The sequence below is a fragment of the Clarias gariepinus genome, chromosome 24 (genome assembly GCF_024256425.1).
Source record: "Clarias gariepinus isolate MV-2021 ecotype Netherlands chromosome 24, CGAR_prim_01v2, whole genome shotgun sequence".
Taxonomy (NCBI): domain Eukaryota; kingdom Metazoa; phylum Chordata; class Actinopteri; order Siluriformes; family Clariidae; genus Clarias; species Clarias gariepinus.
The window spans coordinates 23,073,431-23,090,901 of record NC_071123.1 but is presented as its reverse complement, the minus strand read 5'-3'; the positions used below and the strand labels follow the sequence as shown (position 1 = coordinate 23,090,901).

At 38.2% G+C, this 17,471-nt stretch overlaps 1 protein-coding gene across 1 annotated transcript; it reads left to right on the top strand.

Annotated features, from left to right (window-relative positions):
* The first annotated feature begins 3,476 nt into the window (after positions 1-3,476).
* On the top strand, positions 3,477-15,583 carry mpzl2b (myelin protein zero-like 2b). The gene is made up of 5 exons (XM_053485211.1): positions 3,477-3,689; positions 9,175-9,344; positions 12,327-12,537; positions 12,639-12,795; positions 13,559-15,583. Exons 1-5 carry the CDS (start codon positions 3,632-3,634, stop codon positions 13,710-13,712), a joined length of 750 nt encoding a protein of 249 aa, XP_053341186.1. The 5' UTR covers positions 3,477-3,631; the 3' UTR covers positions 13,713-15,583.
* Positions 15,584-17,471: the final 1,888 nt, after the last annotated feature.

Genomic DNA, 17,471 nt, shown 5'->3' with positions numbered 1-17,471 from the left:
GGAGGAAACCCACCAAGCACAGGGAGAACATGCAAACTCCATGCACACAGAGACGGGAATCGAACCCAGACCCTGGAGGTGCAAGGCGACAGTGCTGACCACTACACCACAGTGCCTTAAGATGGTTGTTTTTATGATAATTCATCAGATTGTTAAGTCCATACAGATAATACAGATGAATCATATATAATTTATACATAACTATGGCAATGCTCATTTCGTCGATTTCCATAACCTAGGAAAGAAACTGCATTAAAAAAAGTTTGCAAAAATTTATACTTATGTCAAACATTTGCCTCTTATCTTATCGCATCTTATCATATCTTATCTTATTTTATTGTACATTTTATTTTCCTCTCTCAATATGTTATCAGTTCATGGTTTTCCCTATTTTCTTGCATTCTTGGCAGATAATAAGTCAGAATTAAACATTCTGATTGTGAGAAAATATATTAGAGTTTAAAATATTTGGGTTTTGTAATATTTATTTTTGAGGTAAAACATTCGAGGTAAAAAGTGAGAATTCAAAAATAAAAAAAAGATAAAAAAAATAATATATAAAAGTTTAACAATGGTCGTTGTTGACTCCCAGGTCTCGATTCCCAGCCAATACAACAACTATGGATAATACGTATACATGAAAAATGAAATGTTATATATTTAAATGAAATATTTGCCAAATAAGACTGGTGTTTATGATAATACAGTATATAAAAAAACTTTATAAATCGATGTAAATTGTAAATAACTTTTGAGATACAGTATGTAAAATTCTTGACTCCCCATTCATATTAAATAAAAGAAACTTTTATTTCTTTTTTTTTCTGTTTTACTGTGACAGGTGGAAAGGTACCTAAAGATACGATTTTAAAATTGGTTGTTTGTATAACATCCTCAGCAGCAACCTCATTTCCTCGCTCGTCTGTCCAGACCACTTAGCATTCAGCATCAGCAGTATACTAATCACTGGCCTGATCATCTGTCATCATCTGCACCTCTTTCTTACTGAGTCAAGACTTACTTTAAGGCCCTGTCCACACATAGCCAGGTATTTTTAAAAACAAAGATTTTTCTCTGCGGTTTTCGCCTTTCGTCCACATGCAACCGCAGTTTGAAAACGGAGCTTTTGGAAAAGTCTGTCCAAAGTCAAGATTTTCACATTGATAACTCCGTTTTCAGTGGTGTTGTGTGGACAGGGGAGACGGAGATTTGGGCTTGTTGTAACGTCACTTGTACCGATGATGTAAAGGTGCAAGTCTCCTTGATTTGACATCGGCTTTGTTTATGAGGATATTCCGTGCAATAGTGGACGTATGTACAGTAAACTAGTGACTGTGTTAACCTTGCATACTGGACTTTTTACATACCTGTACAACCTCACACACAGTTACTCACACATTATGGTAATAAACAGAGGTGCCTGAATGTACTACTAAGCTCACTGCTGTCACATACTGTACAAAACTCCAACGAGACAGACCCCGCAGACAGCGACCGCGGTTTCGGGCGAGACCTGTCAGACTTCTACAAAGGGCAACAGGTTTGTCTAGAGTTGTGATTGGCTGCCTCTTGATTAGGGAGGCTCCTAACAGCACTTAACAGAGCGTTTTGTGTTTTCATTAGTGTTGGGGGACATTACTTTTTAAATTAACTAATTACATTACAAAATTACAGTCTTCAAAAAGTAATCAGTTACATTACAGCGTTACTTTCTGATAAAAAAATACCTAGTTCAAGTACTTTTCCATTGCAGAAAATAAAAACTACTAAAAAATATTCCTCATGCATGTTAGTCAAGACCTTTATAAGTATTCTACCATCATCAGGCAGCGAAGTTTGTCCCATAACCTGTTAACTACTAATACCCCTATCTCACCTACGCAGTTTCATGCGGTGACCGTAAGTACGGTTTATTATGATTCACCGCAAGGTTTTGGCCATATGATTAGGTTTCCATCTTCCCGCTCGTCGGTCCTCACATAGTCAAACCACAGCAGGAATGGCAGAGGGGGGCGGGTTATCGGGGGCGGGGCTTGTAGGATGACTTTCAAACACACACACACACTAATGAATTGGGAATGACAGCTGTCTGGCTCACGGATTACATAAATTGTCTGAATTAAGGATCATGTTTAAAAAAAATAACCAAGTAACTAAGTAAATAAATGGCGGACCTAACCCGTTAGATTACTCATTACATAAAAAAAGTAAGACAAGTATTGTAACGTGTTACACCCAACACTGGTTTTTATGTGGACAAAGATATTTTTAAACCCTATGTCATGTGGAAAGAATTATTTTTAAAAATCTCAGTTTTTAAAAATACCCGGATACGTAGGGACATGGCCTGAATTAAATGGGTTTTTAAATGCTTTAAAACGCAATTTCTCAGTCAAACGGACATATTAAACAATGTACAGCAACATCTATTGAATTTTAGAGGAACTAATTATTTTTTCAAGTCTATTTTTTATGATAAGGGCAGTTTCCATTTAAATTTCAAATTAGCATATCTTCCCTTCCAGTGGGCCAATTGTGATGAAACAAAGCCTATGTTTTATCTCAAGCTCGGCCAAATACATCAGTGAAAACCCTATTAAAATTTGTTCAGTAGTTTAAACGCAATGCATGCACAAACAAACAGACAGACAGTCTAAAACATCTTGACGTGGTCTATTACTCATCTTACATCTTCAATGTACAGACACGCCAACTTTACAAATTTCACATATCTACACATATAATAAAACTGTAAATACTATAATATATATATATATATATATATATATATATATATATTGTATACTGAATCCAGGAGCCTCTGTGGTACAACTAGGAACAGTGGAGGTCATTGGTGACCAGTTTATTTATTCCCATTTTCACAACCATGACAGGACCTCCGCTCAACATTCACACACTACGGGTAATTTGGGAACGCCAATAAGCCTAATCTGCATGTTTTTGGGAGGAAACCGGAGTAAACCCACCAAGCATGGGGAGAACATGCCAAGTCCATGCACACAGACCCCGAGGTGGGAATGGAACCCAGAGGTGCAAGACGATAGTGCTCACTACTACACCATCGTTCTGCTTTATATATATATATATATATATATACATATATATTAGGGTTATAAGATAGTATAAAAAAAGTCAGTAAAAAAGAAGAAATGGTGAGAATTTTGAGGTAATAATAAGTCAAATGCTTGAGATATTATGTAACTTCTGAAATAATATAAAGATATAAAAGTAATAATTCTGAGGTAACAAGTTTCGGTAACTTTTAAAATGACAGGAAACATTGATGAGAATGTTAGAATACATCTGGAGATTTACTACAGCCGCAAATGCGCCACAGATCGGCGCCGTAATGACTTCCTTCTTCAAGGGAAAAAAAAAACAGGGAAAACTCGCCGAGTCTTTGATCACCGCCCCTCGCCCCTCCCATTGGCTCCGCCCCTCAATCGTGCGACGACCCTTCCGCTCTCGCGCTCGGTGTGTTAATCACTGCTGGAATTTCGGAAGTGGATTTTTGGAGCGCGTGAGGAGACCACTGCGTAGACACCTCTATAAACACACACGCGCGCGCGCACACACACACACGTTCACTGGATTTGCCCTGCTGTCTCTGATGTTTTGGATATGGATTCGGGTTCTGCTGTGTGTTCTAGGTGTGCTGCTCGCGCCAGGTGTGTCACAGGGCTTTCTCTTCCTGTTTGTAAAGGAAAAACAGTGTGTTATCACTCAGGCGTGTCTGGATTATAAACTGATTACAGACTTCTACATGGGTTTGTGATGTCAATCCTAAACTTCTGCTATACCTATGCATGCATGCGTTTGTGTGTAAGTGTGTGTGTGTGTGTGTTTGACAGCCTCTCCCTACTATTGGGCAACTGCATGATTAAACCCTTAAAGAACTTTGCATTTAAAGTTGAATGCATTGCAAATATTTATTTATATGTATTAAACCTGCTTAAAGACATTTACAGGACATGTTATGGACATCAGTTTTCTTCATGCATTCAATAACAGTCTTCAGGATGTACATAATTTTATCCTTTTTCTTTACTTTTTTTTAATTAGTCTTCCCCATGATACATTTTTTTTCATTTACGGTTTGGTTCATAAAACAAGACAAACTTCTCTGACCTGAAAAATCAGTTCCAGTTTAATTTCTGATTCTTACAAAGTGCTGATACCCCAGCCTTCCAACACCACAGTAATCATTATGCATTAAAGCAAAACAAACAAACAAAAAAAAAACATTTATGTGTAAGGGTTTGCAATGTTTTTATCTTGATAATGGAATTACTACTAGTGCTGCTGCTGTTCCGACCAATCAGAATCGAGTATTTAGTGACAATGTGTTTCAAATGAAAAAATGTGGCAGCATTTCTGTTATCTCACATGACCACATTCCCGTACACCCAGAACACATCTGAGCCTAATATGACCTTGTGTTTTTCAGATAAAGTGCTTGTGAGAAAGTGAAATGTAAACGTGTGGTAGTCCTGAGAACATTGCGTCAGGACATGCCATCACCGAGTCGTTGTTTCGATTTGATTCGATTCAGTAGCACTAATATTTTTTTCACAGATTTTTAAGTATTAATAACTGTTAAAAGTATATAATAAACACTGAAATGCTGTGTAACTTGTTTAGATTTCAAAACTCATACAAAGCAATTCTTCTGCTATGTACTCCAGGCCAGTAGGGGGCATTATTAGCATATTAGCTATTGAATTTGTATCGCCGGTCATCCTCGGATATGATATTATCACGATACCCAGGTGCCGATTCGTTCATTATTGCGATTCTGTACGTCTCGCAATTTTATAAATATTCAGATTCAATATTAGCAATTTTGTTAACACTTTAAGATCTTGAACCTTTAAACAAAAGTAAAATCTTATCTCGAAAGTTTTATACGTTATCTTCACAACTGAATTGAACATAAATAGGTAAATGTGGGCCATTTCTAATAACATTAGTTTTCTCACTTAAAACCCAAACGTAGACTACAAACTGCCTTTAAATACAAGAGTTTAACATTTAACTTCTAAATAAATTAAACACAAAGCTACATTGTTACTGAGCATCGTGTATCTCTGTCATCCGCCATAATTATTATTTCCAAACGAACTTAGTAAGTAATTCACTCCTACCACATAGGATGAAAACATGGGAATAGTTAAGAGAGCGCCACCTGTAGAATCATAATGAAACTGCGACGTTTTAAACATCTCCAAAGTCTTGAGTGTTTGTTGAGCGTTTTATTTTACTTTATTTCTAACACGCACTAATGTGTTTCGAGGCTAATTAGCATCGCAGGGTTTTAAGACTGGTGTGAGTGTGTTTAATAAGTAAATAGCTTACAGATTTTTGAGAAGAAAAGGCAGATCGAGGGCTTTTTAATTTGCGCAAATTTTGATAAGGAGACGTCATCAAAATGCATTCGGCACAGAATCGGGTATATCTAGTATGTAAAGCCATGTTTGATCAAGCTGAAAACCGGCCAAATACGATCACCACCTGATCAATCGGTGCGTCTTTAAAAAAAAAATATTATAAACGTAATAAATTGTTAAAAAAACTTTTAAGTCAATATGGTGGTACATAAATCAGCAAAAAAAAAAAAAAGGTTTAACTGAGTCGGTTTTTTATTTCGTGTCGGAATCTCTACTATCGCATCAACGCACAAGAATTAGTATTTAGTAAATGCTAGTATGTAATAGCGATTAAAATATTTGTGTTCTGCAAAATACCACGAAATGGTACAGCTGTAGTCCATTTAACAATTGTTTACAAATTTTTAAAAATCGTGGATTCTGAAACAAAAACTTTCCTGTCTATTCAAGGAATCAGTCGACTTAGCGTAGAAAAGACCGATTAAGCTGTTGAGCATGTTTTCGTCTCCGATCAGACGCTTTGTTATACGAGATACACTGCACAAGCTGAATGCACAGGCTTTCAATAGTCATGTACAGTACATACAATTCAGTAGACATGTACAGTACAACAGCTTGTGTAAGTATACAGTGTTGTTGCTACAGGACCAGCCTCTCCTGGATTCTCCACAAAGCTTTGTCGTGTCGTATAAATCCTCCATTTGAATTCAGCAAAGTATAAACTGAAGACTCCAAACACTTTCTTTGATCTGATGAAACCAAAACTGTGAACAACCCCCCCACGCTGTGTTTGGTGGAAACTGAGAGTGGCTCCTCTGACTAATCACTTCCGTCTGATTGGCTCCTTCAGCCAGATCCGCTGTGGATGACTGGGAATGGCGGTTTGGGTTTTGGTTTTCACTCGTGGTACCGAGGAACATTCTGAGTGCCGGAATAGTAGATCATAAACCGAAAGTAAACGAAAGATAGAGGAAGTTGTTTCATTTTCTCTCACTTACTGATCAACTTGCTCATGTTATAAATTCCGATCTGTGTAGGCTGAAAGAAGTGAAAGGAATCATCTGTCTTTTATATTTTAATCCAAAGACAATAGGCGTCAGAAACAAGCGTTGGACTGAGTATTATTAATGGTATTATTATTATTATTGTTGCTGTTGTTGTCATTGACTGGTGTGTTGTTGGCATTTAATGTGTTGAACATGTTGCAGCTTGTTAACCAATCCACATGAGTCACATTAAGTCTGTAAACTGAAGTGCAACATTTTCAACAGAAAAAATAAAAAAAAATTAACACTAACTAACATTCGGCCCTGGTGTTTTTATGGTCTAGTCTTCTAGTATGGAATTTAACCTCGAGTCTCGATTCAATGGATTGTTTAAATTTTTTCAGTCTCGCACACATTCCAAACTTTTTATTGTTTAAAGAATGCACCTGCACCCAGGATCACAGGCCTGATACACACTTCTAAGCGCATATGCACACACACACATACTATATTACCAAAAGTGTTGCATACTGTATGAACTTAATCCATAGGGTTTAATATGATGTTGGCCCCCCCTTGCAGCAATAACAGGTTCCACTCTTCTGTGAAGGCTTTCCACAAGGTTTAGGAGTGTGTTTATGTGAATTTTTGACCATTTTTCCAGAAACGTAACGTATTTGTGAGGTCAGACACAAATTTTGGACGAGAAGGCCTGGCTCGCAGTCTCCGCACTAATTTATTCTAAAGGTGTTGAGGTCAGGACAAGTTCTTCCACACCAAACTCTCCTTGTTCATCTTTATGGACCTTACTTTGTGCACTGGTGCGCAGTCATGTTACTGTAGAACAGGAAGTTGGCCATCCCCCAAACTGTTTCCATGAAGTTGGGAGCATGAAATAGTACGAAATGTCTTGGTATGATGACGCATTATGAGCTCCTTTCACTGGAAGTAACACCAGTTTCAACATGACTGTACACCAAAGCAAGGTCCATAAAGACATGGTTTTTATTTAAAATATATTTAATTTTAATGTTTTAAAGCTGCTATTTAATTGAGAATGTAACTAATTACAAATGTAATAATTGATAAGGGTTGTTTTCCTAGTAGTGGTAATCTTGACAGCACAGGTCTAACTAACGTCCCGACTAGTCAAACTTCCAACATGCTCGTTACAAACTTATTCGAAGAGTCGGGTCTCGGCGATTCCTTTCCTGAACACGGACGGACTCTACTACAGTCCAGCTTCCTCTCCACCATCATTATTTTAACAGGAGCTCGGCGATCGATTTCTCTAACAGCAAGAACTGTCGCATGTTTGTGAGCGTTTCACATAGATGCCTGGTCTCTTCCCTATTGACTGTTTTTCTTTTTTTGGGACGATTGAAACTGAGCGGATCTTCTTGAAGTTGGAGCTCTAGATTTTAAACAGCAGTTGAAAATATTTCAGACTTCTTCATTTAGTCTCTCCTAGATTGGGAAATTCGCATGGAGGAAGAAGTCAAAAAACAAACAAAAAAAAAAAAACAGAAGTGTGTTGCTACCATGAGGAACGCTCACAGTTGTTGCGGTCAGTGTCACTGCGACATGTAGAGATGCAGGTCAGGAAAACGGGTCGGGTGGTGGTTTTTTCTTCAGTCTTTGGGGAAAGGCTGGATTGTGCCGCTAGAGCTGCCTGCAGTAAATAAAACTTGTATGTATCCTCTGTTGGTTTGTCATAAATTATTCATAATGAATCAATTATTGATTGTTAACGTGTATAATCGTCGGTTAAGAAAAATCTCCCATCCTGCTGTGTCTACATTTTCCACTTCACATGAAGGCCACATGCCTTCTGTTTACTACGTGAGTCGGTTCTGCTGGATAACAGCGCCGGCCAAATGTACGTTTAAGGTTAACTTTATGAAATCCTTTATGCTTGAAGCTTTAAGCTGCAGCGTAAAGCTTTAGGTTGATGAAGAATCCAGACACTTTTCTGAAGTTTCAAGAGAGAGAAAGACTTTTTATTGAAATGTTTTCCTGGGCGGACATCACCCTGCCTAACACGCATGCTGTGGCTTTAATTAGCATTTTCATGCGATTACATGTGCTTGTATGCTAGTCGGCGAAGCAGAGGTGCTACATTTAGCAAGAGCCGACGAGAGAGGTGGGGTGAAGGCCGCAGCGTGGTGCAGAGTTCGTCTCTCTCTAACCAGCCAGATTTACTCTGAAGAAATGTAAACAGTGTGCTGAAAACACACACACACAAACACACACTCACTCCGTCCCATACGAAAGCCCACATCAACTCCTAAAACAAATGAAAAAAGTGAAAACGAATGTCTTTTTTTCCTGAATGTTTCTGACATGGAGAAACAGGATAATGTCATCGAAAAACTCCAGTCCAAAACCCACAGTTGTGGGGCGTGTCCCAAATGGAGAGCAGGCAGAGTGCAGATGTGTGGGACTTTAGGAATGTTTTAGTCGTCGCAATACTAACCTGATGCGTCACTGAGATGTGGCAATAAACAGGAAACCTTTTTTTTTCAATTCTGATTGGTCAGAGGCTCTGAAAGTACTGGAGCTGCAAATCACAGATTTAAATATGCCCTTGTTTCCATAGTAACAACTGTAAACTGTGAGGGGCTTGTGATTGAGATGTCTCGTGAACTTTCCACAATGTAGATGCAGGTATAAGTGCAGAAAAAATAAGGTTGGTGTGGGGCAGTGGGTTTCCGCTAGGTTTGAGATCAACATTCTTTGTTGACATTAAAGTCCCATGTCTCCACCTTGTGCGTCTCCAGGTGTGCATCACGCATCGGCGATCGAGGTGTTCACATCCAAAGAGCTGACGGCGGTTAACGGGACAGACGTGCGGCTCAAGTGCACCTTCAAGTCCACGCAGCCGGTGTCTGAGACCGCGGCGTCCGTGTCCTGGAGCTTCAGACCGCTCGGGTCGAGCCAGGAGATCCAGGTGAGGAGGAAAGAAAGGAGTGGATTGTCAGGGGAGAACTTTGAGGGCATTATTTAATAAAAAATGTGCAGAAGTTGCAGCTTTTGTGTGTTTATAGAGAGAGATTATTATAAGGTTATATGCTTATATATTAGCAGAAAAACAACAATTATATAAACCTATAAAATAAAAATGTTGACTTTTTTTGTTGTAGTGAATCTAGAATTTTCATATTTTAATATTTAATATTGCTTTTTCTTTTTTTTGGTTACTTGATTTTGAAAGATGCTCTGGAAAATAAACACTTACTGTTCTGGTACTTTCTCTGTTACCTACCTTTTTCTTTTTTTTTTTTTTTATCTTTGCTCGGTTTTTGGTGACTATTCAAAGCTCTCAGTTTCTGCCTGGTAGTTTCTTTTTTTTCTGTCTTTTCTGTCACAGTCTATAAAAAAAAAAAACTAAACAAACCGGTCCAGCAGGTCCATGACGTCACCCCCAGGTTTTCTAAAGAGCGGTTTTAAAGCTCGACTGTGAGCGCTCTGTTCGTATCAGACTTGGCAGGAGCTGACTCCATCTAGATCCACAGATAAACCATAAATGGGCAAATGGGTGGAATGAACAGAGCCTGGGTGTTGGTTGGAACATGCCTATTTACCTCGGTTATCACAATCTGACTTAACTTTAATTAACGTTGATTTATATGCTAATGATACTTTGCAAATTTAATTAAGATTAGTCATCTGTACCCTGTATTTCTACTGCATAGAAAGTTAAACTACTGCAATTCCAGTTAACTGACCAGCTAAAGTGAGGAATAGCAGACAGATAGCAGACAGATAGCGGTTTGATGCCAGCAATGCCAACTGTCACTCAAATCGGCCTCGCCCCTAATTATGTATAATTTTAAGGCTTAATGTAATTTTAATTAATGAGATTCAGAAAGATTCACCTGCACACTGTTGGCATGAATGGAACGTCTGGTTATGGAAACCAAAACCATTTTTTTGTACCGCATTGTAAGCGTTTATTTTTGTTGTAAAGATGGATATTTTAACTCCACAATGGATCACTTTTATAGCCGGCCACTAATGACCTCCTAGTGGTCATTTCAGGTACTGCATGTTTTGGAACACTTTTCAGAACAGGAAGTTGCCCCTTGATTTCTTCTCGATTAAAAAAAAAAAAAAATTTTTGTTGTTGTTTACAAGTCATAAAAGCTGTGTTTAAGCTGATTTATTTTTTTAAGTCGCATTTTTGTAGCAGCATGAACCCATGATCACACACACACTTGTTAAAGTTCTCTGGGACTGAACCGGATTTCCGGCACACACCCGGGACTGTGTTATTTTAAAAAATAGATAATGTGTCCGGTACGGTCAGTGTTTCCAGACCTGAAAAAATTACAGAAAATGAAGAATATTAGAAACTTTTGGAAAAGTCGTAGGATTTTCAAGTTTTTAATCAGCATTTTTGGTTTCGATTAAGGGTTGAGTGTGTGTGTAATGAGGGATGTGTGTGTACTGTATGTGAGCGTGCGTCTGTATAACAGGGGAAGGTGGGTCATCTCATAACGATAACGGGCTCCAAATGCGATGTAATCTGTTCAGTGAGCAGCTCTGGATGCGATGGGCATGTCACAGATGTCATGTCGCGTTTTGACGTTCGCTGTTTAACTATTAACGTTAAATGAGTAAAAGCGATAGCACGGCCACCCTCCCTGAAATGCCAAACAGAGTAAGGAACAAATAAAAATGAGAGCAACATTATATATGTAGAACTGGCTGTGCCCCCGACTCATAAGCGCGTATTAAAAAATATATTTGAGATGGATGGATTTTGAGATAAAGTAATGATTTTTTTCAAGGTCTATATGTTTTTTTTCTCCTGATATAAGAATCAGTTTTATTTCTATTTAAAATTAGCATATTTTCTCTTCCCGTGGGCCGATTGCGATGAAACAAAGGCTATATGTTACCCCAATCTTGGCCAAATACACCTGTGAAAACCTCATTAAAATGAATTTAGTAGTTTTTACGTGATGCGTGCACAAACATACAGACAAACTACAATTTTATTTTAGTTTGAAATAAAATGTGTATGAGATTCTCTACACAAGGTAGATATTTGTTACAGTGTCACATGATTAGCGATGATCACATGACACTGTAGTTCACTTTTTCTGAATGTGACTTTTTTTTCTTTGTATGTAAACGTTGGAACTTTATGGGATACAAAGACTACATTATCGCTAGAATGTTGAAAAGGGTTAGGGAATGAGATAATGGATTGGTGATATTTTCTATAAAACTCAAATCTGGAAACTGGAAAACACTGCGATTTCACATAAATTTGGTGTCATGTGACATCCAACCATCCCATCCCAAGTCACATGATGGTTGGATGTCACATGACCAGTCGAATGTTTTATTCCCTTCTCAAATTTGAAGCCAGTTTTGAATAAATACATCAAAAATAAAAGGCAATCAGAATGGGACCAATGGTCAAATAATAAACTATATCAAATAAACTCTGATGTTGGATCAAGACACACTTTTCCTTTTAAAAATCGCTGGGATTAAGTGACCTATACAAGATGCAGGATAGCAACACACATTTTTACTATCAAGAGAAAATCCACCACAATGTTCATCATGCAGAACCCAGTTGTCCATCAAACATATTTTATTTGACTGTAACTCTTTTATTCCCTCTTTTAGAACTTATTTTACTCTGTTGACACTTTTAAAGAAGTTTTTAAACAAGTAAATCCAGATATGGTTTTAAACTTTTTAGAAAAAAAATATTTTAAACATCTTATCTAGTTTTTGAATAACAAAAATGCTTCTCGCCATCAATATAGCCATAGAAGCTGGCATGGCGTTAAAAGAGAAAGAAAGCTTATTAGAAATGCTTGAAGAGTGTGGAGCGGTCAGTGTTTCAATAAGTGCTTCCTTCCTTCCTGTCTCCGTTTTTTCTTTCTCCGGCCTATCCTCTTGTATGCAGTTCTTCCACTATCAAGGGGAGGCATTTCTGCCTGAGCAGGGTCAATTTAAAGGTCACGTATCATGGACAGGGAACATGCTGAAGAACGATGGATCCATCACGCTGAGGGACGTGCAGTTCACCTTCAACGGCACCTTCATGTGCCAGGTGCGCAATCCACCCGATGTGCAAGGCTTCACCGGCGAGATCCGGTTCGAGGTGGTTCAGTCAGGTGAGTCCGGGTTCTTTAGAAGCTAAATATGAGGAAATGGAGAGGGGGTGAAGACTTTTGCACAGTAATGTGTATACACTGCGTATGTCTCTGTCTCTCAGTGAAGCTCTCCGAGATCGGGATTCTGGCTGCGGCGGTGGGCGGAGGCATCGTTCTCGTCCTCCTCATCCTCATCGCCATCTTCGTCGTGCGCTATTTCCGAGGTCGCCGCGGGGACGCAAGCATAGAGATGGTAGACTCCAAGCAAGGGAGCGTATGGTGAGACAGGAAGGGGCGGTCCTTGTAGACCTGCCAATCCCGCCGGCGTGTCTCTAGTTGGAACCATGGTACCGTCCTCTGGTTCTGGTTCTTTCAGAGATTTTCTTATTTTGTGAGACAAAATTAAAAAAAAAAAAAAAAAAAAGAGAGGTCCAAAGTGGCCATCTTTCCTGTCGCTTTTGGAAGTTTGAACTGAATGTTATTTTATATATATATTTTTTTTAGATAGCCCAATTGATTGAGTCGTTTTTTAAAAAAAACATTTGTTGTCTCATAAAATATCAGTTTCTTGTAAAAAAATCATTCTGTAGCTTCTGTTGTAATCATGTAAATTCAGGTTTGGTGGTATGTGTTTGTTTCCCAAGAATGTTTTATTGATCTCGCTGAGTCTGTAGGCAAACATATAAAACCTGTTCCCTCTCTACCAAATGATTGACAGTGGACAAATGTTTCTGATTTATTTTACTAGTTTTAATGAAGTTCCCTAATTAGGACCGTAAAGAAATAACTGCTTACCACCATGATGTTGCTAACTTTATACCACCTTCATTTAATACACGATCATTTCCAATAGTATCGGAACGTCCGATGATTGCTGATCGGTGGCGATTTCTTGACTTGGGTGTGGTGCAAACCTTTCCTTTTCCGTCTGTCTGTTTCCTGTTGTATTGTTAATGTTTAACTGTGCTGCATGTTGTAATGTATCTTACGCTGTGTTGTTGTTGTTGTTGTTTGTTTGCGCACATGCTAACAAACCCGCCAGTGCTAAGGGGGAGTTTATGCCAATAAACGTAGCAGAGAAGGAGCTTGAAAAGGAAAAACTCCAAGAAAAGTGCGACCCTCACGGAGAGGACACGGACGCTAAGAGGGAAGCCAAAGAATCCGAAGCCAAGTTAAAACCCGGCGATGACGACTAACCAAACGAATCCGCTAGATGCTTATCAAATAGGGTGCGCATGCAGCCTCCTTTTGTATGTATTTTGTTATAGTTTTTACTGTTGTTGTTTTTTTCTGACCTTACTCACAAAGTTATAACTGGTTAATTTCACAGTAACATAATTTTATGAAAGATGAAATGTTCCCTAGTGGATTGAATGTGTTTTTTTTTTTTTTTTTTTTTTGCAGAATATTTCACAAAATAATATATATATATATATATTTTATTAAAGCCAATTTTTGTAATGTTTTTGTTAAACAAATAGCCCAAAAACAAATATAAATTATGATAAGCCTTATGAAGTTATGAAAACTCCATGTTTTTGTGCAAATTGTGCCATATTCTCTAATATTCATACATCTTTTTTTTTTTAAATATAATCTTTATATATTATTTTTATTTCTTAAAAAAAAGAAAAAGAATTTCTGCGCATTTGCTGGCGGTGTTACGAGGGCTGTACCGAAAGTAATGCAAAAGTTGGCGTAACTTTTTAAATGAATAGACATACAGTACTAGTCAAAAATTTGGACAAACCTTCTGATTTAATGTTTTTTTTTTGTGATTTATTTCTTACATTCTAGAACAATACTTGAGATTTTAAAACTATTAAATAACACCTATGGAATTAGGTAATTAAGTAACAACAATAACAATCAGTTGTTATTTTGGGACATGAAGTTCATGTGTTCTGGAACAGTTCTTGCAATAACAGTATTGTGCCGAGTGCGTTTGTAAAACCCATCAAGCTCTATGATGAAACTGTCTCTCATGAAGACCTTCCCAGGAGAGCAAGACCAAAACTGAGCTCTGCTGCAGAGGAGAAGTTTATTTAGAGTCACCAGCCCCAGAAATCACCAATTAACAACCAGCACCTCAGATTAGAGCCGTTATGAAGCTTTACAGAGCAGAAGTAGCAGATATACATTTCAAAATCAACTGTTCAGAGAAATAAAAACCAGGAAAGGCTATGGAATAAAAGGTGTGCCCAAAGTTTTGACTGGTAGTATAATTGCTATTGTAACTCTTCTGTACAGGGGTACTATTCAACATGGTCTCCTTTAAAACCCATGCACTTGCTCTATTGTCGAACTCGAAGCCTGTTTGAAAATTCACTTTGTCACAGTTGATGATCTCAAACTGTGTGATGTGTCTTTAATGATGATTTGACCTCTTCTGTAAATAACGTCCTCCATCTGTGCACATCGCTCTTGTCAATGGTGTCACCTCTGGAAATATTCTATAGTGCAGTGGGAGACCATCAATTAGAAGATAGGTTTAACGATGGCACCAATGCTTGGCTTGTGATGGAGACTATGTTAAGTAGTGCCTTTGTATAGAGAGAGAGTTATCTGAACCACCTATGTCAGTTAATGAAAACATTATGGCCACTTTTGCATGACTTTTGGTACATTTTTATATTAATGTACTATTCCATTATAGGTCTACACTGCCCTGTTAATATTTTTATGGAATATCTTTGAATATTTTTGTCAATATACTGTGTGTTAGCGATGGGTTGGGGATCAATTCGTGCAGCATCCTGAAATCTATGCAAAGTTTGTTTAGAAGTGTAATCTTTCAAAAGAAAAAGATATTCCATCAGGATATTTATGAAACTTGGAGAATCGCAATACTAATCGAATCAGCACCTAGGTATCGTAGTGATATCATATCAGATGATCCCTGGTTATTCTCATCTCATTTTATATATACGGTACAATTTATGTTAAGTGATAGTGCACATTAGTGTTGAATGTTATTCTTTAGATTGTATTTTTTATATGCTGTTTTTTCAAGATTTTTTCAAAAATGATTTACAGTTTGTTTTGAGAAATAAATACTTGTGTGAAACCGTGTGTGTGTTGTGTGTGCACATTCCAGGCCCATTATTAAGATCTGTTGTGTACTGCTGTGGGTGATGAACGTTAGTGACTCCTTTATACTAAACACACACCCATGGGCATGCTCGGTCTTGCATCTTGTCTGTTTTTTTTCTCGGAAATATTAGTGTGTACTGTCATGTTCCTCCTCTCTAACTGTCTTTTTGATGTCACATATATGCGACAGTGTTTCTCCAGGAAGTTCCTTTGTATTGCTTTGTAGCGTTGTACAGCGCCATTTGGATTGAAACATGTGCGAGTAACAACACGAGATTGCATGTTGTAGATGTGAAGAGGAAAAAAGGGGGACATTCAGTTTTAACTTATGACATTTTTAATATGATACTGTTCACTTTTTAATTGTTTTTAATGGTTTCAGTTTTTAAATTATGTGGCAGCAGCACAATTGAATAAAATCATGCAGATACATGTTAAGAATGGGGAGAAAATCCGGACTGGTCATGGCATGGTGTTGGTTTAAGTCTATCCACATTGCCTGGCTAAAAAAGGCATCACCTTTAGCTTTAATTACACATACACTGTGGAGTTCAGTTGATGTGTAAAAATAATTCCTCATGCTCCCAGAACCACTCTTTCACAATTTGAGTCCTGGAATATGTCCATGCCATCAGGGAAGAAACTGACATCATTTTTTTTGACACATAACGTTACTGAGCCTAGACCTGAGCAACTGAAGCAACCCCAGATCATAACACTGCCTCTAGAGGCTTGTACAGTGGGCACTATACATGATACCCTAATGCACCCATCACTCTGGAACAGCCTCAATCTGGACTGATCAGACCACGTGATCTAACTTAAATCAGACTATGGACACACAACTGTTTAGTACTTATCTTGATTCAGGGCTACAAGCACTCTTTACACCCACGGTAAGCAGAAGAGCATCTCAAATGCACGGCATGAGAATCAAATCCTCAAATTGATGTGGATGGGCAGCAACAGCAGATGTTTAGATCAGGTTCTTCTCCTGTCGGGTGTGAACAAAATTCTGAGGCCCTGTTCCTATTTTGAGATTTAAACAAGGTAGGAAAAAATATATTTAAAAAAGTATATATTTTTACTACTCATATGATGATGTAGACAGACACATTTGTAAAGCAGGTTAACCTCATCTATCTGCATTCTATAATCCTCTTGGGGAGATGGATGCCTGCCTTTTTGGAGCCTGGGGAAAGGACACGACAGTTAATATGCTTTAAGGTGCCGTGCATGTGTGCATTGCATTAATTAGTAGCATTAGTCATTAAATGAATGAAGGAGGTCCTCATAAAGATAAGGTGTGTGTGTGTGTGCTGCAGTATATCCAGTAAATGCTGAGTGGTTGTCCCTTGGCAGTCTTCACTGCACCAGCAGAGGACACCAAGCTCTCTCTCTCTCTCTCTCTCTCTCTCTCTCCATGTCTGTGTGTAGGAAATGCAGCATTGATTGGAACTGATCCAGAGCAGCGGAAAAAAAACCCCAGAATGAAAGAAATGCAGTCATTTTCAGGAGCTTGGAAACCCTGTGTAAGACTACACCTGCACAACCCTTAACCACAACTAAAATTGACACTCTTGAACATTTCTCCATTAGAGGATCAGCTGATACACAGAGGTCGAGTGTGTTACATCACCACAAGACCAGATTCCCGGTCATATCAGTTCATCTTCCAGCACGACTTGAGGCTTGAGAAAGGCTTTTAATGTCTTTTTAAACCGCCAGACGAAAAAGTTTCGTAGGTGAACTCGTCACTATGAGTCAGCGCTCTGTACACCTGCAAATGCGATTAAATGCACCACTGAGAGGATGCAGCCAGGCCTATTAGCAGTACGTTCAAACTGCAAGGAAGGCAAAAA